Source organism: Bombus affinis, chromosome 11, assembly GCF_024516045.1.
Source record: "Bombus affinis isolate iyBomAffi1 chromosome 11, iyBomAffi1.2, whole genome shotgun sequence".
Lineage (NCBI taxonomy): Eukaryota > Metazoa > Arthropoda > Insecta > Hymenoptera > Apidae > Bombus > Bombus affinis.
Genome location: NC_066354.1, coordinates 9337953 through 9356412, shown reverse-complemented (window position 1 = coordinate 9356412; position 18460 = coordinate 9337953). Strand labels below are relative to the sequence as shown.

Genomic DNA, 18460 nt, shown 5'->3' with positions numbered 1-18460 from the left:
ACCTCCATGTTCAAGCTTCGCGATATTAAACAGTTGATTAACTAGTTCTAGAGGCTAGAGGAGAAATTTAAACAAGAGGTAGGGTATAGATAGAAATCGAGGTATTCAACGTTTAAATCGACTTCTCATCGAGAACGTCGTCGATTCGACCAGACACGGGCTACGTTCATTCGGTTCGTCTCGTCAAAGGGCGTACATAATTTTTTTTCTCTTCTTTCTTTTTTATTCAACGTCGAATTATTCTCCTCCATCGAGAGCCACGGCGGCCGGACGATACCAATTTGCCTGGGAATTTACTTTCCGTCGAACAAAAAGGTTCCCTTTCAGCCGTATCCGACGCGAATAAGAGAATACGGACGTTCCATAAAAATCGTACGTGAACTCCCATGGAATCGATGGACTCCCCCTCGTTCGAGTGGGTACTTCGTTTTAAAAGCTCCGCGGAGCGAAATTAGAACACATCGAGACCGCCGGGAGAAAGGAAAGAGTGGAACCAGACGAGAAATTTCGTTGCTCGTTTCTGACTGAATCGCGGGTTATTATGTATTTGCATCGTTGCTCCTCGATTTCGTGGCCTACTCGAACTTCGAGCCGAGCGGATTTTCCTTTTTCTCCCGTTCCTCCACTTGTTCGTCGATGATGGCCGGGCACGAGGGTTCTGTTCGAAATCGATCGAATTTGCACCTGATACGTGCGATAATTTCAGATAATTTAGCTAACTGAAGGGTATCTGGAAATGCTCGAAGAAAACGCGGTGAAAGCGATTGAATCTACTCTTCGTGTTCTTTTCACGCGTTCGATGTATCGTTGAATTGTTATGCATCTTAGAATTTCAGCTTTTATCGAGGTAAATCGTGTTCTTGATGAACTTTTCCTGCTGCGTTCTTTTATAATTCCTATGTTTACGGGAATTGCTATGATACTGTTGTACGTTGAATTTTTATCGAACGAATTCAATAAATAAATTACAATTAATAGATAGAAAGGTACAACGAAATCGATAAACAACAACAATGTCACGTATGATTCGAGAATTATCAAATGATATAAATACTGAATTCTCAAAAATGTTAATCCTTCTTGATTATGTCATAAAGTTGGTCCAACAGTAAACTCTAACACCCCTATTTCGAAAATACCAAACAACGATATCTCTATGAAAATACACGATCGATGAAATTTCATTCGGTTATCCTTTCGCGCTAGGCCAGCCAGTATTAACATAAATTTCCATTGTCACGCGTTATTTACGACTCGATGCCGCTTCTGGCGTTCACGATTTATCCCCGTATCGAGCGAGCCGTTTAATAAATTTCGCTGCGCCGCTCGAACGGGTGCTTGTTCGCCTAAACGCAGCGCGATATCGCCGGAAAGGGAATCGAAACTGTTCTCTTTGATAACGTACTATCTATTTACGGTGGATCCGAGCGACAAAAGGACCATTTTTGCGATATAATTCGCGCAGGAAGTCTGCCTCAGACGCGAATTCCGCCACAATCCACTTTCCAAGCGAAATTTCGCCAGGATGATGATTAACCGTCGACTAATTGACGCGTTATGGAGCAACAGGGAAATTAACCTCTGTTGCGAAATTATAATTTCCAGATCAATTTCGGTATACACCATCCGTTTGTTTGATTTTCAGTTTACGCTCGGAAAATTATTAAAAAGGGAAAATTGCCTTCACCGATTGTCTGCGTTTTAGATTACCTTCTCCTTCTCCTTATTTTATAGGGGGCGAACGAAAGAATGAAACTTTTCTTTGCGTGTTCGTGTTATGTATAGAAGTGAGAAAATTCAGACGACTTAGTAGTCAAGTTATTGATATTGCTACGAGGAAATATATAACTACAGGTAAATCGATAATCACAGATCCGGTACAAATTGTTATTCCAGGTATAGAAAAAGTAGTATACATAACGAAAATATTTCGAATAATCACAATTAATTTATCCACTTTATTCCTGTAACTTGTTTCTCGGTATCGTACGAATACAAAGATCTATCGTTTCACGCTTATCAACTAAAATGACTAAAAGGTTTCTAGCAATAATTTCAACAACAGATTCGAAGAGTGCTTTCGAACAGCACGATCATCTCCAATATTCAATAAGCCCGTTAGCCGTGACAGAAATTCTTCGCCGAAAATATGATTGGCGTACTTTTCGGTCGCATAAAAAAGAGGCAGCTGCGTGCTCTGCATAAATTCAACGTCGCCGTCGCCAGGATTCTCTCGATTATTTTTGTCCCGGGGAGCTAATAGAACGCGAATAAAGTTTCCCGTGAAAGTCCCTGGAACAAAATTTCATTTCACAGTCCGTCGTCCAACTCTGGCAAATATTATCGTAAATTTTCAAGCCCCTTGCCGACCTCCATATGTATCACCTGCACGATTCTCCGTCTTTTTCTCTTCGTCTTCGTCCTTCGTCTCTTTCGCCTACACATCGTGAGAATATTTCTCACCCGTGGACCGATAAATCAATCTAGCCCATTCGACACGTTGGTCATCAATAACTATGGTGCTTAGACTTTTTCTTCGAGGCTTCGACAACGGAATATCGAAAGCATGTTCTGCAAGAGAACAATGCGCTTCTAACCCATCGCTGTACTCTTTTTTCTTTACCTTCCTTTGTGATTTTTCTTCGTTTCCTTCGTTTCATTCCATGACAACAATCATATTCTTTCTCTTCCTATTATATACAATGAGAAAACTCGGTACGCCGTACGTTATTGATCGATACATACGATGATTGAACTTGTCAAAATCGCGTTATGTGGTTGCGTTTGTAGAATATGTTGTAAAATTCAGAGAGAAATTAGTTTAATTTAAAAAAACTTTACGGACATCTTTATGCTTATAAATATTAAAATAACGTAGTACAGGTAGAAACCTATTTCGCTTATTTTTCATTTCTGTTTTCTTTACAGATATTTTTTAGGTTGTTGTAATAACATCGTGAAAGTGTCGTTGCGTAGTATCGAACGGCCATGCACAAAGATACGCGCAACGCCGTAAAACTCGCGAACCACCGCCATTTAATGACCCGGAACAACGTTGCAGCCGGTTGCAGCGGCTCGTTTATTTTCCACGACCGAGGGGAACGAAGGAGCTTGGAACGGGAAATCGGCGGCGTTTCCGGTTCTCGTTTTTATGCGGACAGTCGAAGGAGAAGCTGCTTACGGAAATCGAGTCGCGAGATTTACGTTTGGAAACGTAATTATTCGAGGGTTGTTCCGCGTTTATTCCGTATTCTGATTTTTACTACATCAGCATAGCAAATTTTTCACGCTGAAATTACAGTGCACGAGAGATTGGATAAGTTCTGCAACTTTTTCTCCCTTTCTCGTTTTCTTCTTTCTTCTTCCGTAAATATTATTTCTTTAATCTATATAAAAGTGTATCAACTAGCTAAAAAATCTTAGATTCAACGGTAATATCTTTCCTAAAATGCTCGCATCTAAATAAACCAGTTCTGTCGATAGAATTTCGTCGTAGTTCGGGCACCGATTAAAATTTCGTTTCAATAAATAGAATTCCACTATAGGATAATTTTCCATCGATAGAACTATTTCGTGAAATAAATCACTCGGAGAAAATCAATAATTCATAGACCTTCTTCTCGAAGGCAACGAAAATAGCGTACTATCCAAAGCATTCAGATTTGAATTCCTCTTAATAAAGCTCGAACAAATTCAATCCGTATAAGCACACGTGCAACATCGAGAGCAAAGCGACCACGAGGTAACGTTGTTAGCGCAACGAAGGAAGCGAAGAGCTTCTCCCAAGCGAACCGTCCGAATTGTCGCTAATCGGATACACTTTCAGGAGGAGAGTCGGCCGATATCGAGCCATTCGCCTCCCTCGCAGCTAACTCCCACGGGAAAGTACGTCAATTTCCGCTCGCGATGGCGATTCGTCGAAATCCCACACGGCGATGCTTAGAAACTGCTGCTCCAGCCGATGCCCGGAAATTTATCCTCTGCCTTCGTTCTTTCCTCTTCGTTTACCTTTCTTTCTCCTATTCTCCACTTTCACGTACAGTTTCGCTGGTCTCTAGATATTATAGATATTTTCAGATACAACACGACCAGCTTTTCCTAGTCGATGAGACTGTTCTCGAGATAGGAGGAAGATAGAGGAAGTATCGAGAAGAGAGGTTTCTGATCGTTGAAATTGAGACAGTATTTTCAACACTAACGTTATTGTAAATTATTCTTTTCGATAATTGGGTCATCTCTTTCTTCGAGTAATTTCATTCCGCATTAAGACTCGCAGTTTCCTTCGAAGAATTCGCATATTATTTATTTATCGTCTTTATCGCATCTTCGTTGTAAATGTACGAAAACTATAAAGCTAAGAATGTTCTAAGGTTATCCATCTAATACCATAAAATGATAGAAATACAATAATCCTTGCTAATCATATAACAACTAAACGTTCATCTGCTCTACTTTTGTCTGCTCTTTTAAGTCCAATTAATCCAATGCATAGAATTTTTCTCGTCCCAAATAACATTGTATCGATAATAATCTCGCCTCAACTACTCAAACCAGTCAAAAACAGCAACCGGTTGCTCTAAGCGTATTAAAAGATACCTTCGCTAGATAAAGCTCGAATTAACAAGTCGGAAGGATGAGCGTCTTCGCGGTGATCGTCTGGGGGTTTCATTAAAATCGGTGAGTCACAATTCTCGCTGCTTAAAAGTTCGCCTCGCGAAGCGTAGACGATAATTGCAATCGTGCGATGGCTCGTTCCGATTGGGAAAGTAGATAGGGATCAGAGCTGTAGCTCGCGAGCTGCAGGCTATTACGCCGTAATTCCGTTTAAGATGGCGCCACGGAGATACGATATATCCAGGCCAGACGAAACGAAAGCGCGACCGGGCGACAATTTTGCTCCGAGAAATCGAAGGAAATTCGATGACGAGCAACGCGCCAGGATTACGAGGGATTAATCGACGACGACGACGCGACGACACCGGGACGCGATTATGCAATTCAAAGAAGTTGGACCTCTTCGTCTCGACAACCGCGCGAAGAACTCATCTCGAACGATCCTTTGTACTGGGGAATCCTGGATCCTTTGTGGGGAAACTAAATTCTGCGGCCAACAGGGAAATTCTTCTTTTTTCTTCGCGAAGCTGTAACGATTCGTTGATAGATCTCTGTCTTGATGTTTTTCCGGCTTGCAACAGGGTTCATTGGTTTATTCATTTTGTAGTTACGGTTTTATGTTTTTTGTAGGGATGAAATTTATTCCTTTTTCCATAGCGGTTCTATGGTAGCTCTTGTTTCCATAGTGGTTCTATGGTAACAGATTTAGAATTATGAAACGGAATATTGCAGGTACTAGGACACTTGCTGATCTCGTATAAAATATAGTAATTGGTAGAAAGTTTAGTTATTCATTGTTCTACGATATCAAGGAATTACTTTTTATATCCTGTTACGTTTTTATATGCCGAGTATATCTGCGGTGTATGTATTTTATGAATTTAGAGATTTAGTGTTTAGTATTTTAGTAGTCGAACCGCGTGTTCCATGAATTTCGAAATTTAATTTAGTTTTTACGTTGAAAATGGTTCTCGTATTTGTTCTGAATCGTGTTGTTTCCTGATTAATCTTTTTAGTTACGGTTTTATACGTTAAACCTTTGTGAATACGCTTGTATCATGATTTTTCGGGATTTACTATATTGAAGAGATTTTTTTTTTATCCGTCTCCCGTGTACGGTATTTAATTTATAAATTTAGTTATATTTCCGAGTAAAATGTTGTTATATGTAGAAATTGAAAGAAAAAAAGAAAAACGTTTTATCTGTCTGATTTAAAAAGTGTATTCTTTAATTACGTTTCGATGTGTTGACCTTTAGATTCACGTAAGACATTTTTCTTTTAGTTAAGCATATGATTTCTTTGTTATATTTGTTTCTTGTACCCTTTGCTATACTTTGTTACACTGTGTTCTTCTCGGTTGCGTTTAAAAATAATCTGGAACAATTATTCTTGTTTTCATACGAAAGTTAAGTAGATATTGTCGTTTACTAATTAGTGTAATCGGGTTATGCCCTCAGTGAAATAAAACAAGGGATTAATTAAAATCATGAATAGTTAATAAAACGAGGACACGTCTCGAAGTACAGTCACTTTCCTGCCACGATCTTCTCATTAGCTCCACTTTATACAATTCCATATTCATTAATTTTTGACATGAAAAATTTGTTTCGTTAGCGATTGTCTAATGAAAAATACGAATAAAAGATTTACCAGCGAAATGTCAGTTTATTTTCATAATTCAACAAAAGAATTTACCTTTTTACATGAACGATATACGTAAAAACGTGTATCGTTAAAAATTGATAAAAAGCTTTCTGCCCTCGAACTACAATAAATTTTATCCTGATACGCCAATTCATTCAAAAAGTTCACAATATTTGAAAACTTAACTTTGCGTAACCATGATATGTTCACGCTCCTTCTCCCTCCCCCGAACTCTTTAATTATGTATCTACTGTAGCAAATCTGCCTCACCAATCAATTTCAAATCAATTAGCCAAAACTATTATAAAACATTCGAACCATAGCGTGTCAGTCGAACCATTCACCGCGAAACTTTATCGAATTTTGTCTCTCGCAAATCCGATTCTCTCCTCTAATTGCTTCGCTTTCCAATACAAAATACAAGCTCGGTTAACAAACGTTAACTTGGAGAATTGTGAATTTCACGATTGACTTGCCGGTGACCGTGATATGCTGTCTGCACGACTGAAAGGGTTTGCTGCGTGTGTGGGGGACAGCCACGAGGCCGGAACACGGTCGAACGTAATTTGCAAACTTCGAGACACTCCGATTCCGATTTCGATTGAGATTCTAAAGCCGGCGGGCACAAACAGTCAAGAGGAACCACATGAGCGCGCATCCCATGTGTACCGTTCGTACCGTGGCTCTCGTTCGACCCAGTTTACGATGTCTCCGCGCTAAGAAGATAATTCCGGGCCGGAGCGAACACGGAACGAACCTCTGAAACGGTAATCACGATCGTAGCGAATCAAGGTCGAGTGAGACTCCGTAGGGAACACGCGTTTACCGTAATTATACAGAGTTGTAGGAGCCTGGAAACGAGGGAAACTTTATGCGCTGGGATTTTCGCAGGTTCGGTGAAATTTTTGTCATCAGGTGGTCGCTTGAGATACGATTCTCGGTGCTTGGGAAGAAATTTTAGTTTTTCTTGTTCTTTGGAGTTTGTGTTAATTTTTTAAGCGATTTGTTCAACTTTCGTATGACGATATATGAAAAGAATATTTCGACTATGGTATACTGTGATATATTTGATTGATGTTTCTGTTAATCGTTCGAGCATTTCAATTTTTGCATGGAAATGCGCGAGGACAAGGTACAAAATATATTTATTAAAAGTACTCCTTTTTTACAAATAGTATTAAACATCGATGATTATGATAAACGAGGTACGTATAGATCTTTAAAAATGAAACTGAGAAACGCATCTACAGTAATTCACAATTTGAATTTTCACTGAAACATTTATAATGTAACATCAACCAGCTGAAAGACCTACACTATATCAATTTTGCAAATCGATAAAGCGCTGTTTTCGATTTCCATTAACGTATTTAATGCTCGAATGGTTTTTAAAATTCCCGAAACGCGTATGTTCACCGAGAAATAAATGAGAAACAACAAACGGTTCACGGGTGCACCGTTGTTTCGTTTCATTGAATTCATCTGCAAATTAAGAATACCATCGACTTCCGGCTATAAAGTGCATGCACGCGTTCCTCGTCGTCTATGATTAAGGGCAATTCATGGAATTCAGGCGATTCGCTTGATTCCAACTAATTACTGGCTGAAATTCCATCGGCTGCGTATCCTCTGTTCCATGAGAATGTTTTTCATGGGTCTCGACGCGTTTTATAGCGAACCACGCGCGCTTGGTACTTTCGGTTCGATTTTAATCATATTAAATTCGAAGCTACCGGGAGCTCTTTCAGCTGCCATTAATATTGACAAAGAGTCCCGGAATTTCATATTACACGTTCCTGTTTCCATGAGTGTGCATTCATTCTGCCGTGAATATCGTTGTCGTTGCTATAAAATTGAACACCGCCGTGCGATATACGTCTATTGTGCATACATCGCATAATGCTCATTAACTGAGTGCATTAGAGTTCCTAGGCTTAGAGGGTTCATTGTCTTTTTTTTTTTTTTTTTTTTTTGTCTCAGGATAAGAATTTGCCGGAAGAAATGTCAATGGAGATATCTATGGAAACTAGCTATGGTTGAATCGATGATGAAATGTTTCATGTATATCCATATCGAAGATTTTACGGTTTTTTACTTATTATCATAGTATTTTAAATATTCTACCTTGTAAATAGTTTATACCGTACAATACTCATTTTATAATAACTTGGGAAATTGGGAAATGGAGATCCATTCCTCTTAGTAATACTTATGCCAATTTCTTGTTAACTTTGAAATTTTCTTACCCCCTTTTCTCTTCGTCCTCAATTATTCTCCGTTTAATTCGAATTCAAAGCTTACAAATGTCTTTAGTACTCCAAAATTAATATACGAGACATTCTTTATGTACCTATTGCTATTAATATTTCCAAATTACAAATTAATTACAGATCCTAACGAAAAACTCAATTATGGGTGCCGAAAATTTTCAAATCAATAATCAACATCTCCTAAATGATATAATATCAAAAATGTTATTTTACCATTGAGGAAAAAGCTATTTCTATCGGTACAGAAAATTACCGGATTACTAGCGGGTGACCAATATACAGGGACGAGCAACACGAAAGACAATGCCAAACCCGATGCCACGTTGGACCCCTTTCCTTTATGGTTCACCTTGCCCTTTGCCGCTTTTGTCGAGCGTACACGCTTCCGCGAGCAAGAAAGTGATTTTCTGCCGCGATAAACGTGATTTCTAAGACACGCTGCCTTTACCGTGCAATCAGAGGATCGGTTGAACGACCGACAGACGCCTTTTGATGTCGAATCACTGCCAACGTCCCTTCTACTGGCTCATCTTTCCGCCACTCTCGAGTGGATTTCACGCGACGAACCGCTCTTTACATCTGCCTATTGCGTTCACGCGCCATCCTTCTTTCTAAGACCTTCGATTTCTTCGTAAATCGTAGCTATCTCGTGTTGTAATTACATTTGAATAAAGAAAGTAGACTTCCTCGTATTAGCGAATAATTGTGATTTGCCTGATTCCTATTAATAAATAAGAATATGTAACGTTATAATATCTAGATCATACTTGTAGCTAAAAATTTAAAAAACTTTTTTTTTTGGAAGAATTTTATATTTTAACAGTTATAATTTATGTTGCAATGGGATATAATTATCATCTGAAGTTTGAACAGCCATTTTTCATTAACAACGATTAAATTAATTTTAATTAAACGTACATTATGAATTAATCAGAGTAGCTGTAAAAATCTTCCAACAGAAGCGTTGGATTTCTTTTAAACTTTATAGTATACCTTAACATCTAGAAGCAATTGATAATCCTATGAGGGCCTTGAGCCGTCGCTGTTAATACGAAATACATTTGTACCAAACAAGCCGGAAAAATGATTTTCGTTCCTTTAACGTACAATAACATACACTGGGGAAAATAGTCTCAGCTTGTGCTCTCTCGCCGCTATCATAGGGGACTTTTAATAAAGGTACTTCAACGTTTTTACGTTGGTACATTCACGGCGTATAAACTGACCTCTTCGTCGCACTCGTGTCTGGTGTTTAAAGAGATACCTCTGCGCTTCTGGCAGTATTTTTCTACTTTGAATTTTTATCCAGCATTGTGTCTGAACAAACGAAACGAGCAACGAGCCTTTTGCGAAATTTTAGAAAACTCCAACCTTTGTGAATAGGTTGAAAATCAAATAAAAATACAAGATAATGTGTCAGATCATTCTTACGGTTGTTTCAGAGAACGATAGAAAATAAACTAGAGCAATGTCTTATTATCTTCATCATCCTCTGCAGAATCTACAGAACTAGCCTTATTATTAAAGAATTATCAAAGAAATTAAATTATCCGCATGAAATAAAATTTCTACAGCGCAACCACCGATCGCCCTGCGGCAAAGATTCACCAAGACAAATACGTGTCGTCACTGTACAAATCTTTACAATGGAAAACGACGAAGATGAAGAAAGAAAAAGAAGAAGATGATGAAAATACCTCGGTTGAGCGACGCTGGAGCACCTGCCCCACGAGGAACTCGACGATAACCACTCGGGTTACGCGGGTGAAGAAACTCGAGGTCTGTGTAACGTCCGATGAAATATCGTAAATCACGGAACTCGTTGTGTCTGCGAAGTTTTCATAGACGGCCGATTCGACCAGCCCTCTCCGGTAACACCCAACCACCCCCAGGTTTCACCTCTTTCCGCGTCTCATTCTCATTACGAAGTTCCCGGTCATCAAATTTTATTAGCCCCGCTTCAAGGGTTCGCCTTACTTCTAACTCAATATCGTAGATTTGTAGTCTCGGTTTAACTACCCTCGTTTCTTTCACCTTTCTCTCTTATGCTCGCGCATATACGTTCTCCCTTCGCCTCTTCTCCTTCCTTCTTTTCGCTTGTACTTTCTCGGGCGTCTCAGTGAGAAGGCCAAGATGTAAGCACGGCGAGCTCGAGCTCCAGCGACTTTGAAAGCAGCAATAATTTCGTGCTCCACGGCCGAGAACTAATTTCCACCGGGTCTGAAGGCGGCTCTGGTGGACGGGGGATCAAGCCAGATGAAGAAGGGTGGACTCACCAACGCCTCCTTTCGTCCTTCACCTCTGATTCTCTCCTCTACTTTCTTTTCCTCTTTCGTCTTCTTCTTTTTGGTTTCTTGTAAGTAGTTCGTTTTCTCTCGCGCCCTTTTACCGCCCGACAATGGCCAACCAGCTCCACCTGCAGTACCAGGTCGCGAACCGTCGCACCCAGTACGGTTAGGACGAAGCTGCCTGATTCCGCGGAAAAGCGCTACACAGCGAATGCGACGGCCAAGTCGTGGCATTTCCGCTCGTCGAATTAACCGATGATTCTTGATCTTGAATGGAAAATTTTGCCATTCATGGATCTATCGTGTAATTTATTTACGATAAGCACAATTGGGGAAGTAGAATTTAGTTCATCTGCTGTTTTATCAATGTTCAAAAGAACTTCCTTTTGTTAGTCTGACTTACAATTTCGATAATTGAAAAAGTCAGTTTTCCATTAACACATAACTATTTCTAAAAATTAACTTCTAATAATGTAACGCACACTGCTATGGTCCTTATAAAGGACAAAGTTAGCGCAAATCGATTTATCCATAATGTTTAATTAAAGTATGTGGTTACGAAAATGGATAAATCTTCGAATACATTTGAAATATTTGCATCATTTACAGGTTATAGGTATAGGAACATTTAATGGCAATTCGATAAATGACGTAAATGTAATTTTTGTTATTTATGTTCACAAAGTACTATTGCACTTAATATCCACTGCTGTCGTCATAGATACTACTACTAGCGGTGTTTCTACAAACTCCTGCTAGTGTCACGGCTGGCTGATTATGCTAACCAACTCCACTATTAGTAGCGTCCGTCCCTGTGTGCCAGTGTAAACGATGGCTGACTGATACGGCCAGTTTCTACTGCGTTGGTAATCGCCCGCAATATTAACATTCTGTTTGTCTAGGACATCGTATTACTACATTCTTGGTAATTATACGCTCAAGTTGCTTATATCGCATTCTTATTATGAAGCTTAGAATAATATTATTCCTTTTCTATCCAATATTGCAATAAAAATAAAATTTGCTAATATCGTAAAATTATCAGTCGTTCAATTAACGTTAATGCGACGCTTCTTCGAGATAATTTATCCATACATAGTACAAGTACACGATTAACAAAAACGTTGAAATCAAAATAACAATATACAATATCGCTAAAAAGCTTGAAAAATATGTTTCACAAAATTAAAGAGAGTTTTAACGAATCAATTCGAAGAAAAGAACAATTCCAATAATATTTCCAACCATTCCATCGCGTGTATCATTAATTCTCCATTGAAAGCTAAGTGCCTTATAACACGTGCAAACAACAGAAACCATTTCGTACATTTCTCCATCGACCTTATAGTTTTCCAATAATTACACTTAGCAATAGATGAAGGAAGAAACGTGACAACAAATGTCGAACAACGTTATTAAAGAATTTTTCGCAACGACTATAATCCCTAATCTGTCTCTGAACTGATCTAATTCCTTGAATCCAGTTATCGGAGTCACTGTACCGAGCCGGACAAATTGAAGCTCGTGAATGACGTATAAAAATTAATGAGGGTGCAGTTAGAGGTCGCGTAACATCGCTCGACGATCAGGCAGATCAACGTAATCCTCTTATGTCGCTGGATCTTCAGATCCACGTTGACCGGACTCATCCAAGAGAGCCGCTATTCCCTAAGCCTTTAAACCTATCTCAGACGAACCAATATCGGACCAATTTCAAGAAAACGGTGTCACGGTTTACATATATCTATGTATACATATATACAGACGCGTAGGCAAGCTTTTGAACTATAGCAGTAAACGGAATGATAGATAAATGGAAAAGATACTTTCGAGAGAAGATTTCGCTTTCTTTTCGTTTCTTTGACATCATAACTGAGGTCGTTTGTATAATTGAACAAATATTATGAGCGAGGTTTCATCAACTACAAATTATAAATTATCAACCTATTAAATATATCTCGTAGAACAAGCTTGATTAAAAATGGATGAAATTTTAACTTTCTCGATATATGACAATTGCAAGTAAATTATAAAAACATGTATTTTTAATATACAGATTCGAGCAATATTTAGTATATTTTTTGTTATTTCCGCTATGTTGTTTCAGCTAAGTGAAATGTGAAATATATGCAAACTTACCTTTTGCTGTTGCGCCTGTGTCGGTTCTGTGGCGAGCAGTTGCTTCAAGGCCGGATGTCCGTGTCCATTCGGTGTCGACGTTGCACCTGGTGTGCTGGGCGTACTGGGATTGCTCCCTGGAGTGTTTGGTGTATGCGGGCCCGTAGTTGGACTGCTAGGACTCACGCTTTCATTCACCTTACTGCCGGCATGATGATTCTCCGTATGCCTCCTCAGACTCCTCGCGTCGCAATACGATTTGCCACATCCTTCCGCCTTGCATTCGTATGGCTTCTTGTTTCGATGCGTTAGCATGTGCCCGTTCCTGGAAAATAATACAGGATAAGAATTATTTTAAAATTCTAAAAATTCTTATAGTAAATTTTGATAAACTTTAATAAAAATGATAAATCTTTAGCGAAAGATTCCTTGAGACCGTTTTTCAATATGATAATATGTATCAAGAAATATCTTCGTCCTAATTAACAATACCAAAAATACGTAATTGAACACAGTAGTAAAAGATTTATACACAGTCGGTGATATTATCCATAAACCCACATTCTACAAGAAACATGGGATTCCTGTCACGTTCCACCGAGATCAAACCAAAACTCTGCCAAAGCATTCATAATCCACCACCGATATACAAGAAATATCCAAGAGGACTCGATCATCCGGCACCCCAATCATGCGTAGAAAATTATGTCAGTCCAATTAAGTCCCTATCTATATGGAGGATCACTGAACTCCGGAAATCCTGTACGAGTTACACGACGATCTTGGCATCGAGTTATCTGCGAAACAGATCTAAGCTCACCTCCGACGTGACAATCTTACGACCGTTTCTCTGCGCTAAAGACCGATCTCTTCAGGCTATTTATCTGATAACCATAGCGTGGAACGCCATCGATAATGCCAAACGTACCGAATCGCCAATGCTATGAAATCTTTCAATGAACATACCGACTGACTATTATCGTGCTAATAATATTCGAATACGTAATACAGGGCGAGAGGCTAATCGTAGTACAACCGGACAGAGGATGGTTCTATGTGAAAGAATAAGTTCGAAGATGTGGAATAAAATTTGTTCATATGACGCTTCGTTTTTGAAAAAATGAACTTTGAAAATTTGTAGTATACCTTAATGTATATAATTATATACCTGATGTGATATATACACACGCATGGTAAATTTTCAAATTTATTTTGCTCGTAAATGAAGCATCTTACGAAAGAATTTTGCGCCATATTTTTGTACATCACATATGTATTTCATTTTTTGAAATTTTTGAAAAAACAACCTCTTCTACTAGGAACTATCTGAAGAGTAAACAAATTTTGCTACTTTATTCATCAAACACTTCAACACTATTAATACTTCATTAAACAAGTTCTAGTTGCTTAATAGTTTACCATTTTCAATCATTTTCATTTATACTATAAACCATATCCCTATAACCCTTGTTACCCTAAAAAAAAAGTAAACAAGAAGAGTGCGATAAAAGACGGAGAAAGTGCAACAAGTTGGCCATGTGGCTGACGAATAAAGGGCATCTTTACTACCCCCATGAATCGTCTGATACGTTCATCTCCCATGATAGTTGGCCCTATAATTGCATTAATCCAGCAACGAGGTACACGGTGGAAACGACATCGTTAAACGCCATTGTCTAGTCGTAACTATAATCTAGAGATTGGAGATTTAACGCGGATAAAACAGCCAGTAAGTACGAGGGTAAATCGTCGATCTGTATCACTGGTGGCGCTATGCTTACTCTCGTTGTAGCCATCGATACGAACCACTATGCTGGATCCGATTTCTCTGGACAAATATTTGCCTGGAATATCAATCGCGACGACCGAGCCGAGAGGGAAACGACTCTAACGGAGTATTTTTCAGATTACTCGATTAATTTGCAGCGTCGCGTCGTTGCGTGGAAAACGTAAACGAAAACGATTTCGAAGTAAGCGACAATCAAATATCTCGTCTCGCTAAGAGACTATTTTAGGAATTTATTTAACCGTTAATGTTGACTTTAAAAATCACCAACGTAGCGACATTTTCATTCGGCGGTGCTTTCTACGGTTCAATCTGTGAAAGTACCATCTTTCCTTTTTTGTCGTTTATGGAATCTTCTCGACGTTAAATATCAAAGGTTTTAATTAGTAAATTAGTAAAGGAGCACGGAGATGGGCAAAGTTCTTTTAAATATTGTTTGCTGTTTAAGGAGATCGTTGAGCTCGTTGAAAAAAATGTTACCTTTAACCTTTCGCCTACGCGTCAACCTTTAATTCTTTAAGAGTGAACCACTTGCTTCTTCTGTTAAGAGTAAAAGCAAGAATACTTGGAGCTTTATAAATAAAAAGCAAAGCGCGCACCTCAATTAGGAATCGTATAGAAGTATGCAACGTGAGAAATATTGATATCATTCTCGGTTCTCGTGGCAATTGGAAGGAACAATAAATTTTAAAAAGATATTTCGTTTGTCAGAAGCATCCTATGTATGAATCTTATTTTATAACCTTTCTTATTTTCCAATGCAACGCTTTTTTTTATCAGGTTCCACGTTTCACTTTCATAGCTATCAAATTTTGTTAATCATACGAAAATACTACCAAATGATACGAAGCTTAATATACTTGGATTTAATTAATTACTATATAAATGTTATAATAAATTCAATGGTACACAAATACTTTTTATAATCACTATATATAACACACATCATACGATATACTCGTATATATACAACTTTCCTATAGTAAGCGATCAAATACTTTTCTGAATCATTGTGCATGTAAGAGAAGGTTCATCGGACGAATCTATCCATTTCAATGTATTTCAACTAGCTGTTCTCATGTCGAAACCCTTTCTCCCTTCTTGTGAAACTTTAATGAGCCCTGGAACATTGTCCACATCTCGTATCTTTCGACACAGAGAGGATTCTCTTGTGGAACGCGCTAAGAAGTGGCCAGAGCATAGCACGGATGACATCGTTTCCAGTAAATTTTCCAACAGTCCACCGAGGCCATTCTCTCTCTCTATTGGTGCAAGTTTTATAGTCCATCGATATACGAACGAGGTCTCTTAAATTCTATCGCAGGATGAACTTCCAACTGGGCAGGGTTTAATTTGTAAAAGCTAATTCGTTCAACTTTAACGTATTTCCTTTCTGATCTGCACACAGTTCACGCACACGCACAGACACACTGAATCCCGTGGGAATCTGCATCCATCCGGGAATCGATCGACCTATTCTTGCGACTATTCGTTGTTAAGTGGTGAAAGAGAAAAGCAAATAGCTATTTGCAAAGATATTGGAAGAGTAAGAGACGGGGTGAATAAACAGTGGAGTAATTTATTTCGTAATTTTCTCATTCGCTTTGATATACAGTGCAACGGAAAGTGTAATCTGAATAATTAGATTTTGTAATTTATGGAGTGATTAATTTTGTTTGATACTTCATTTGTCTGTGTAGATCAATTGTTAAAGTTGTAGCAAGATTTTGATTCACGTTTCAGATATACAACAAGTACACTAAAACTTCAAAATATTAATAAAATTAATCTACCTGAATTATCATTTAATTTTCAATAAATCTTGAATTTACTCAACGAGTAGTATGCTTACTGAGAGTTTTTGGTGTTTGTTGAAATTTTGTAAAAAGAAATTATAATTAATTTCTGCAGATAATCAATAGTTTAACAAACCGCTGATATTTATTATGATTTACTACGTACATAATATTATTCTGCTTCAAAAACCATTAGGAAGACCACGAACTAACATTGATTAATCTTCCGTTGATTCGAAATAAACTTAGGTTTGGCCGTGAAGAAGATAAGAGCGTGAAAGATGGAAGATGTATACTTCCATAATTTCTTTCGTTCTAGTTCCTTTTCCACGGCGAAACGTTTTTAGCTCGACGAGGGGAAAGGAAAATGTACGAACAAAGACCGTATTGAAGACGTCGAAGCAGGAAAGGAAAGCTTCGTTGTTGAAGGAGAAACAAAAGAACGAGAGTTCTGCGGATCCTTTTTTTCCTTTAATGACGATGTACCCTTTAAAGAACCACGTTGAAACTATATTTCTAAAGTAGAATCGATCGCCATATCAATTTTTAAGGCTAATGATGCCCCTGGATAATTAGCGTAAATCTTAAAAGCAAAATATTCGATTCTATAAAATTGAAATAGAAAAGCGAACGTTCATCGTCTCTTTTATTTTAAGTTCTGTAAAAAATTTAACGGTTTATATTCCACGTACTTTGCATACGAATCGGCGACAAAGGAAAGGAAAGGATAGTGCTTTCCTCTGAAAACGAGCCATAGCTCTTGTTTAAAAAAATTCCTCTTGCAACGAGGATCCGATGCAAACATGAGAAACAACTCAGCAATGAAAACACCAAGGCTTTTATGACAGCTTATTCCCCTTGAAATACAACGCGCTACGTTAAAACGAGGTTACATAGACACGGAAGAGTTCAACATCTATATCCTAACTTTAAACATGCTGCTCGATCAACCGTATTAATGCGACACGAGTATGTATCGATTAGAATATTTTATTTCGATGAAAATGCGAGGTAGTAAATTATACTTTATTTTAAGAGTCGATGACAAATGCTTTCGAACGGTATAACGCGGTTATTATTGAAATTTAAGTTAGAAAAATATGTGGACTATATATTACAAGCAAAAATGTCCAAAGTTAGAATATTTTTGGAGTATAATAAAATAAACTTCTATTCAGTTTTGTTCGTAGGTATATAAATTAATTATGCATAAATATCCTTGGTATAATTATTCCAACGAATTAAACACAGGATCGAATACAATTATCCATCGTGAAGAATTGCGATATCCTTTATAAGGAGGGAAAAGTGTTCCATTTGTCATCTCAACTCGCAGCAATTTATTTATCTACGGTCCACGCATTTTATCTTTCATTCAGGCTTTCAAATATAATCAACCAGTGACTCTTTTCAATAAATCCAATTTCATTCCTTCAGCCATTTAAAACGACACTACGATATTACATCTCTTTTCGCTGTTTCGCACACGTTAGAAGCGCGATTATATTAGGTTGTCCGAAAAGTTTCTTTCGTTTCGTAAGGTGACAATAAATGAACAACAATTTCTGTTTTATATTATTTTGTTGAATTAAGTATGATCCACTTCGTTCTATTTCTATTATTATGTTCGTGCATAATTCAATAAACTGATATAAAAGAAAAAACATTGTGTGTCTATTATTTCCTTATGAAACGAAAGAAACTTTTCGGACAACCTAATACAATAAAACAAAATACACAGATCGTTGAACAAAAGAATTCCTCGAACAACCCTATCACCGTAAAACATCTCCAACATCGATTCTTCCCTCTAAAATCATCCAACAAACTCTCTAAACCCGAACAAATTTCCCACGCGAAAATTCCCTCCTGGATTCAGCTGTCGGGATCGAAGATTAAATTCGCGCCAATTATCAACTCTCCATTAATTCCAGCAATGACA

General features: G+C 38.0%; 1 protein-coding gene across 5 annotated transcripts in view; it reads right to left on the bottom strand.

Annotated features, from left to right (window-relative positions):
* LOC126921658 (uncharacterized) overlaps window positions 1-18460 on the bottom strand; it is a 570126-nt gene that overhangs the window by 103300 nt on the left and 448366 nt on the right. For all 5 annotated transcript variants that reach the window (XM_050733370.1, XM_050733366.1, XM_050733368.1 and 2 more), the window contains one exon: window positions 12958-13261. In XM_050733370.1, the coding sequence (XP_050589327.1) occupies window positions 12958-13261 (304 nt within the window). The remainder of the gene's footprint in view (window positions 1-12957; window positions 13262-18460) is intronic.